Genomic DNA, 9,076 nt, shown 5'->3' with positions numbered 1-9,076 from the left:
AGAAATTAAAGTTTAARTGTCCGATGCCCCCTTTGGTCACGTACGGTTTAGAAATGAGTAGYAGGCAATTTCCAGTCTTTGTACCCTTTGTTAGAGGCAAATCACAGTGCAAAGATAGCTCGTACACCAAAACCCCCCAAACAAACACAAAATTGCAGGTCGCATGGCTTTCACAAGCTCTTTCCTTCCACCTCATTCAAATGTATGTAACAGTGTCGGCCCTTTTACAGCAGCTAATAACTCGACCTGTGTTTCCACGGGTGATCCAGTTAACTGAGCTTCCCTCTCTTGACCTCCACGTCCCACCTGTCCCTTCGGCCCCAAACTCAGTTCTTGTTTTCCCAGTGCGTCTTACATGCAGACATTAGCATGGGGCAGTTTCTAAGCTGCTGAAAGACACTGTACTCTGCATTATAGTGCAGTTCCTCTAGGACACACATTGATGGTCTCTGCCGCCACATACCAGGCCAAACCCACTCAAGAGATGCCTCTCCAGTGGTTCTATTTTTAACTGAAAAAAATTCGTTAAGATATACGGATTTTCTGGGTTCCACCACTGGAACAAATTATCAGTGTGGATGTTTCAACAACAGAGCAGGAAAACAACTGCCACATTACATTAATACCATAGCTGTTTTTTGTCCAAGCTATTCCCATCTCTCCTCCTCTGCCCTATACTTATCACTATGCATTACTGATCCAGCGCGTGTTAAAAGGGCAAAAATGGGGAGTTTAAATACACACATGTTAAAGTAAACCCACAGGTCCCACTTTGTGCTATAGCTGCTGTCAGCCGAAAGCGGGGAGAAGCACAGCTGTTCCCTGTGTGTGCTCCTCAAAGTCGGAAAGAAAGGCAGTGCACAGCGCTCCCTCCTAAGGCAGCGCAAGAAGCAGATGCTGCCTCGGCGCAGAGGAGAAGCCCGAGTTGTTGCCACCGAGGTAACCTCGTGCGTCGTCGATTAAATGAGAGTGCGGCTTTTTTGCAGCGAAAGGAGAAAACCCGGGAGGGGGGGGACGACAGCCTTCGGCTCCCCACGCGACCTCCCCCAGCCCCGAACATGCCGACCCTCAGCGCGCCCCTGCCTGCGAGCCCCCGGGCGGCGCCCGCGGGTGCCCGGGGCCGCCGGCTCCCTATTTGGGCACGCGGCGGGCCGGGGGCGCGCAGCCCCGCGCTGCCTTACATGGGCCGGGCGGCCGCGCCGCGCCCCCCTGCCCCCCGCGCCGGCACCGAGCCTCGCCGCGCCTGGTGAGTAGCGCGGCGGCGTCCTCGGCCGCCCGCGCCGCGCCGCGCAGCAGCGCCCTGTGCAAGGCAGCCCCGGGGCGACGGGGCGGGACGGAGCGGGCGGCGCTGCAGCCTGTTCCGGCACCGCGGCCGTTTGGCCCGTCTAACGCTATTCCCGTGGGGCCGCGCGGCCCGCGGCCGGCGGAGCGCTGGGGGCAGAGCCGTTCCCGCGGGTTACAAGCGCTTTTCGCTTCCCTTCAAAGCCGTGGCCCGAAGGTGCCGCTCTTGAGTGACAGCACTCGCGAAGGTGCGGGAGACCGGCGTCCCGCCTTGGGAAGCGTCGAGAAGAAAGCGGCAGCCGGGGCTCCGGTACGGCCCTGCCCACGCGCGCKCGGGCCGTGCGGCAGCCTCCCGGGGCGAGTCAAGCTTCCCGCCGTGCGCGCCGGGAAGGGCCCCGCGGGCAGGGGCCGCGCGGGAGCGGGAAGGGCCGCGGCGCTGCCCGCAGGGTCTGGACGCGCCGCCGCGCTGTTCGCAGGTCCGCGCCTCCGCYCGAAGATGTGTGACGACGAGGAGACCACCGCGCTGGTGTGCGACAACGGCTCCGGGCTCGTCAAGGCGGGCTTCGCCGGCGACGATGCCCCCAGGGCCGTGTTCCCGTCCATCGTGGGCCGCCCGAGGCACCAGGTAGATTTGCTTCCCCCTGGGGCAGGGCCGAGGCTTCCCCCGCCGCCCAGAAGTCGTTGCCGCCTGCACCTCTTCTAGCTCATGTGTGCTGCTCTGATGCTCGCTCCTTACCCGCCACCTCCTCCTATCCCACTTGCCTCGCTGCTGCTAGTGATGCTTCGCCAGGTCCCCTGTTTGGGTCCCCTTTATTTCACTTCTCCCTTTCCCCCAGCCGTTTCCAGTTCCTCTTCCCTCTCTCCGTTCACTCCCCTAACGGGGGAACCCAGGCCGAACCCAGCTTCCTCCAAAGCTACTTCCCGCTAGGCCAGACCTGCTGCTGGCATTCACCGCTGACTGAATTTACACCCGCCACGATTCATTTTGGGGCCCTTCCCCACCCTACCCATCCTATCTAATCTTTCGCATACCAAACCCTCTCCTTGGATTTCCTCTTGTTTATTCTGTGTCTCTGTCTGTCTCTAATCTTACCTTCTTACCACCCTTCGAGCCTCCCTTTCCTTGTTCCCATTTTGTTGCCCTTTTATTTTGTCACGATTAAATCAGCATACAGAGAATACAGTACTTTTTCTCCTACAATTTCCATGCTAAAAAGTTTGCAATGCTTTTTTTAAACTAAAATGGTTTGCCATTGCCATTTTGTTTTTATGAATACGTTACTGCTGAGACTCCATAGCAATAGACTAATTTTGGCAGTAAACTCTTGTTCACTAGAAGATTTATTTTCATCCATAGCTTTTTGTTTATAAACACTCTTCCTGTCTTTCTCTATCTTTTCTTGCTCACTGTATTGTGCAGTTTACTTTCAGTCAAGCTTTTGGACCAGAAAGGAAGAGCTAATTGAAAATCAATGTCATATCTAGAAAAGGGGAAGAAATGGATCCTTTCATCTGATTAAAGGGAAAATTATTTTATTAAAAATGTAAAATTGTGTTGGCCTAATATTTAGATAATGCAGATTTCTTTTCCTAAATGACCTTTTTCTGGCATGACTGATTGTATCGTTCTTCAAAATAGTAGTGTTCTGTGGCATAACTGTTTGGGTTCTGTGATGCTGTCTTCCTCAAATAATGGCTTTCTGCATTTTCTTCTTTTAGGGTGTTATGGTTGGTATGGGTCAAAAAGACTCCTATGTAGGCGATGAAGCTCAGAGCAAAAGAGGTATCCTTACTTTGAAATATCCCATTGAACATGGCATCATCACCAACTGGGATGATATGGAAAAGATTTGGCACCACACTTTCTACAATGAACTGCGTGTGGCTCCTGAGGAACACCCCACCCTGCTCACAGAAGCCCCCTTGAACCCTAAAGCAAATCGTGAAAAGATGACCCAGATAATGTTTGAGACCTTCAATGTACCTGCCATGTATGTGGCGATCCAGGCTGTCCTGTCCCTTTATGCCTCTGGTCGTACAACAGGTAAAATAATCAGATAAACAGTCCAAATAAAAAAAAGTAACTCACTCAAATTTTCAGAAAAGTAAATGAGAGCTTTTTTCATTGTAGTTGCTGATGATAACAGTAACAGAAAAGCCAATAGACAAGAGTCTATTGAAAAAGCAATGTGGATTTGTTTGCACTGCTTTAAAAGGGAGACRCTGTGGAACTGATTCTCCTGCTTGTCATGATATAAATGAGGAGTGATTACTGTGAAGATATTGCAGTTACATTGGTGTAAAACTTGTGTAAGAGTTGAACTCTTGGGCCCAAAAGATGCCCGTTTTCAGATCAGGGCAATCACCATCACACATATACTTAGTAGTAGAAGGCTGCTTAGATGGATCCAGCTTAAACTACATATGGGACAGCTGTTTCATGTGAATGCTCACACCAAACAGGAATATCTATGCAGGCAAAGGCAGAAGGAATGGACAAGGTCTATTTTTAGTAATTGGCTAAAATAGAATGACACTGCTTTATACCACATGAAAAATCCTACGTGTTTTATTGTCTGTTACTGCTTGTCATATGGTTTCTAAACCACATGGTTAGGCGATTTCAGCTACTCTCCAACAATTCTCTCCAAGGTATTGTTCTTGACTCTGGCGATGGTGTCACCCACAATGTACCTATTTATGAAGGTTATGCTCTGCCTCATGCTATCATGCGTCTGGATCTGGCTGGCAGGGATCTGACTGACTACCTCATGAAGATCCTCACTGAGCGTGGCTATTCCTTTGTGACAACAGGTCAGTCCTTCAGCTTCGCCTTCTTGTGAATATCCTCATGTCTCCCTTGATCCATGGACCTTCTTCCTCTAGTATTTTGCTTCTCCAAACCTTGACTTGGTTTCTGTATATCTGCAGCTGAACGTGAGATTGTTCGTGACATCAAAGAGAAATTGTGCTATGTTGCACTGGACTTTGAGAATGAAATGGCCACTGCTGCCTCTTCCTCCTCTCTGGAAAAGAGCTATGAATTGCCTGATGGCCAAGTCATCACAATTGGTAATGAACGTTTTCGCTGCCCTGAAACCTTATTCCAGCCATCCTTCATTGGTAAGTGTTTTTGGAAAATTCATCTTTCAGTAAGGGGTCTGAATGAATCAGAAGATCTAGAAAGTGTCCCACTACCCTTCCTGCTTATCTAAATTCGGCATAAAATCAAACATAAATAATGAGTTACAACCTCTGGTCCCTGTAAACTCTGCTGGTGTGAGCTCAGTTGGCAATTAGCTGAGCCATGGGCTCTTGATGCAAGTTTTAGAGCAGGTTTTAGGTTGCAATTTTTAGTGATTAAAATGTACAGTTAGAACATTGTAAGAACAATGGTGGTAAGAACAGTTTTCAGAGTTTCATTCGCATGGCTTTTACTTAAAACAGTATCTGACTCCACTAAGAAGTAAAGTGTCTGGGGGAAAAAAAAATAAGGAAGATATTTGTGTGTACTTACATGCACTGTAGTTTAACATTGCCATGACCAAGACAGTAACTTTGCTGTCCACTATAGCGACACAGCTGATAGATCTAACAAATGCTTATAGTGTAAGTTCTGAGCATTAAATGCAGTTGTTCATCAGCTGACGTCTTACTGTGGATCTAGTGTCAACCCTTCCAGGAAGCACCTGTTAAAGTTAATAGATTGGAATGCAACCTACAAACATTTGCTCTTGATTTCTTTTTTCTTACCACCCAATACTAGTACCCCGGTCCATATCATGATTATGTCTTGCCTTGATAACTGTAAACAGTCTAGACTCTTCATTTCTTCTTCAGTCTGCCCAACATGCAGTTACTAACATCTTCTTTAGTTCTACTTTGGCTGTTTTCACTGTCTTTATTGCTATCTTTACTGGATTCAACTAATGGTGCTTGTGAGACTCTGACATAATCTGACACTCATATTTTCTGTTCTGTATAATCTCCTACCATCCCTGTGTAATAAATACAACTTCATCTTGTGTGTCTTCATCTTTTCTTACTGCACTTTTTGTGTACCTTTTTGTCCTTTGCGCATGCGTTATTTGATCCTTACCTTTTCTACCAAAGGTTTTTCTAAGCTAGTTCTGTAATCCTTTTTTTAATCCTTTTTCTATAACATTTAATTATCAGTAAGTAGTTTTACAACAAAAAACATCTTCATACTATCTCTTCACCGGGATCATGGATTCATATTTTATTTAGCTTCAGTCCCGTAGAACAGGGATTCTCTGTTTTACAACATACTTCTACAGAAATATAGAAGTTCATATTAATAATGAGGAGAAATGCTGAGAATTCTTTTCACTGAGACCTCTTGTATAATTTACTGATCTACCATCTTCTTTCTTCTCTAGGTATGGAATCTGCTGGTATTCATGAAACTACCTACAACAGTATCATGAAGTGCGATATTGATATTCGTAAGGACTTGTATGCTAACAACGTCCTTTCAGGTGGTACAACAATGTATCCTGGTATTGCTGATCGCATGCAGAAAGAAATCACTGCACTTGCTCCTAGTACTATGAAGATCAAGGTAAGGAATTTGACTCTGTACTATAACACATCAATAAGGATGGGGAAAATGTCTACATCATTAAACTGGGATATAGGAACAACTCAGAAGTGGCATCAGCAACTGATGGACAGATTAGGAGAAATTGCATTTAATCAGCTTAATTATATTGATTAGAAGTAAATGTTAGAAAAGAGGAAAATTGGGCTGTAGGTTTTCCTTGAAAATATTACATTTATTGTACCAGCTGCTGAAGATTATTGGTACTGATATTGTAGAAAAGGTTTTTTTTAATAGCTTAAGGAAATACCTAGCTATTTGGTATGTCAGTAATGTGGATTAATTGTTCAGAGATGGAATTGTTTAACTGATGAGGATTGGGTTGCTTCCCTTTATCCTAGATCATTGCCCCACCAGAGCGCAAGTATTCTGTTTGGATTGGTGGCTCCATTCTAGCATCTCTGTCCACCTTCCAGCAAATGTGGATCAGCAAACAGGAGTATGATGAAGCTGGTCCATCCATTGTCCACCGCAAGTGCTTCTAAGCACCTTTCCTTCAATTTACCTCCCACTCAGGATGACGACAATATGCTTCTTGGAGTCTTCTGGCAACCCTTCCTGAACTCTCTTCAGTCACTGTACAGTTTGTTTACATGCCCGTGCAATTTATTTGTGCTTCTTCTAATATTTATTGCTTTATAAATAAACAAGATCTGGGACTTGCAACCTACAAATGGTTTTGTCTTATTTTGTTTTTTTAAAAAAATGTATTCTTTCATTACAAAAATTAGCCTCTAAACACACTGGGATTTGGAAACTCCCATCAAACCCATCAATGCCTTCACTGCATGCATGTCCTAAGTGATTTAGGCATCAGGTCATGGTTTACCATTATTAAGTGTTTATAGTTTAAATTCTGAAACTTGAAATGAGAGAAGCATCACATATAAAGCTTATAAAGAAGTAGCCTGAAGGGTTACTATCCAGTAAGTGGGACAAGTGGAAGGAAACCTCTCACATTTGCTCACTGGATTTAGAAACGATTTTTCTGTTGCATTAATTATAACCTAAGTATTTTAATACCAACTTATTGAAAGCCACAGCCATCTGAAAAAGAATTATGTTAATATGTTTAGAATGCTATTTATAACTAATCCTGAAGAGTCATATAATTGTTTTCTGTGGGCTATAAATATGACAAAACATTAATTCAGACTGACAGTTTGCTCCTCTCCCATCTCTTCAAAGCCAGGGACAAAGTGAAGCCTTYATCACACTAACGCAGAGGAACCAAACTTTTGCTGTATAAACATATAATTCTTATGATTCTTTTCACATCATCATTCGTTATGTTTTTAGGCACTTTTTAATACTTAATCTTTACTAATCTTTGTTTCCATTTGACCCAGATACTACAATCATAAATTGCCTACTTCTCATGGGCTTTTCTGTTCCTAACTCTGACTTTTTATAACTATGCTCTTTGATTTTATAAAAAAGGACTAACTAAAAGATGAAATACAAAATGACCTGTGAAACTTCCACAAAAATAATGAAAACAGTCAGTATCATAGTTTGAAATATGTATACACTCAACTTCATTTAAACTTGATATAAGAAATCATTTAAAGCTGATATCAATTTTTATGCACATAATTAGGCATGTGTTCAACTGAGAACTTACATGGATGTTAAGATTTATGTGAAAATGGATTTCGTGCTAATTCTATATTCAAATGCTGATTTTGCACAGCCAAATAGAAGTTTTTTCCATTGCTTCTACTTTTTATATTCTGAAAAGACCTTGAAACTGGCTATCAGATATGATCTGCAGTTAAGCAGAACTGATTTTACCATTTGAATATATAAAGACATTTTTAGTATCTGTCTCTTACCATTAAAAGAGAGTTTTCCAAGGCACCATTGTAATTATATACCATCAGCCTTCAATTTAAATATTCAGCATATATCTAGATGTTTTTGCTTTTGGGCAGAAAGGAGGTGGATGGAGTTGTTAAATATAAATAAAATTTAAACACAAATACAAGATACTTATCTTCCTCACACAGTATTACTGAAATTCTTCTACAAATATGCCTTTTCACAATACAATAGAAATTAATTAATTGGTGAGTCTATTAAGGCAAGGTCATCAGTTTCCACAGGTCTCAAGAAGGTTTTGGAAGAGGGTATCACTGAAGTTCACACTATGGAGAAATTTCATATGTTTTGAAAATATGGGAACATTATCAGATTTCTGAACAACTCAAATTTAATTTTTCAAACTCAAATGATATTGTTGTTCAGACCCATTGCACTTTTCTTGCTTTGTCTTGCTTGCTAATTTGCAAGATTTTCCTGGTCAAAAAGGTCATCCCAAGTGTTATTTGAATTAATGGAGTGATACTGTACATAAATTGCAATTAACTGAAGCTCAAAATGTTAAGCAAGCACACAAAGGGAATGTTAAGTAAGACCCAGTGGACTCCTGACTGGGTCTGGTAGGTTGGGCATGGCAAGCATGCAGCTGGCAGCATACTCAAGACTGTGATGAGGAGTTCACACTTGAGCATGTGGGTGTGAGGAGGAAACTGAAGGAAGCTGCTGACTGCATGACTACTGAAAAAATACTTTCTATAGTCACTTTTTGCTTTGTAATTTACAGGTTATGGAGATGGATATGAGCAGCAAAAATTGTGCAAAAATGAGGTAGGCTTGAACACATGTAGGATATGTTAAAAAAAGTAGCACTGCCTTATCCTTTATCTCTTCTTACAGCACACGTCCAAATGTATTTAACGCAATAATCCCAGATTTTGCTATTGTAAAATAGGTTCAGTGCAGTGCAGCCTTTAATAATTCAATGAGATGGGAAGTATGACGTTTTTGGAAACAACCTGGGGAAAGTTTAGATCTTTTAAATATAGATAATGCAACTCATCAATTTGTTTGAGAGGAGTTTGAGTGTAAAGTTACATAAGTGTGGAATCAAAACTGATAAGCACTGTTACTGCTTAAGTTCAGTCTCTGTTTCCATTTTACAACAAGTCTTAATTACAGTGGCATACATTTTGTATGGCAAATGAAGATGGTGGAATGGGATGCAGGAATTCACTTGATAGCACTGATGTGATAATCTGTGAAACTATTGCAGATATATGCTTSAAAAAGGCAAATTAAAAAACAAGGGTCTATAATTTTGGTGTTTATTTTTGTGCCTTGACGTCACTACCT

General features: G+C 42.8%; 1 protein-coding gene across 2 annotated transcripts; it reads left to right on the top strand.

The window, feature by feature from the left end:
- The first annotated feature begins 1,741 nt into the window (after window positions 1-1,741).
- On the top strand, window positions 1,742-6,581 carry ACTC1 (actin, alpha, cardiac muscle 1). 2 transcript variants are annotated; one of them, XM_026075789.1, is made up of 6 exons: window positions 1,742-1,906; window positions 3,001-3,325; window positions 3,934-4,095; window positions 4,213-4,404; window positions 5,682-5,863; window positions 6,244-6,581. In XM_026075789.1, the coding sequence occupies exons 1-6, from the start codon at window positions 1,778-1,780 to the stop codon at window positions 6,385-6,387; spliced, it is 1,134 nt and encodes a 377-aa protein (XP_025931574.1). In that variant the 5' UTR covers window positions 1,742-1,777; the 3' UTR covers window positions 6,388-6,581. The 2 variants fall into 2 exon arrangements, with proteins under 2 accessions (XP_025931574.1, XP_025931575.1); XM_026075790.1 differs by having other exon boundaries at window positions 1,778-1,906; window positions 3,130-3,325; window positions 6,244-6,447.
- Window positions 6,582-9,076: the final 2,495 nt, after the last annotated feature.

Source organism: Apteryx rowi, unplaced genomic scaffold (genome assembly GCF_003343035.1).
Source record: "Apteryx rowi isolate R43461 unplaced genomic scaffold, aptRow1 scaffold_410, whole genome shotgun sequence".
NCBI lineage: Eukaryota > Metazoa > Chordata > Aves > Apterygiformes > Apterygidae > Apteryx > Apteryx rowi.
Note: the sequence above shows the minus strand (reverse complement) of the source record. Positions and strands in the feature narration are given on the sequence as shown.

Excerpts from the sequence above, each read along its gene's own strand:
- ACTC1 (XM_026075789.1), top strand. The coding sequence starts at position 1,778 with ATGTGTGACGACGAGGAGACCACCGCGCTGGTGTGCGACAACGGCTCC. Across the intron at positions 1,907-3,000 it reads TGGGCCGCCCGAGGCACCAG|GGTGTTATGGTTGGTATGGG; the intron begins GTAGATTTGCTT and ends TTCTTCTTTTAG. Across the intron at positions 4,096-4,212 it reads CTATTCCTTTGTGACAACAG|CTGAACGTGAGATTGTTCGT; the intron begins GTCAGTCCTTCA and ends GTATATCTGCAG.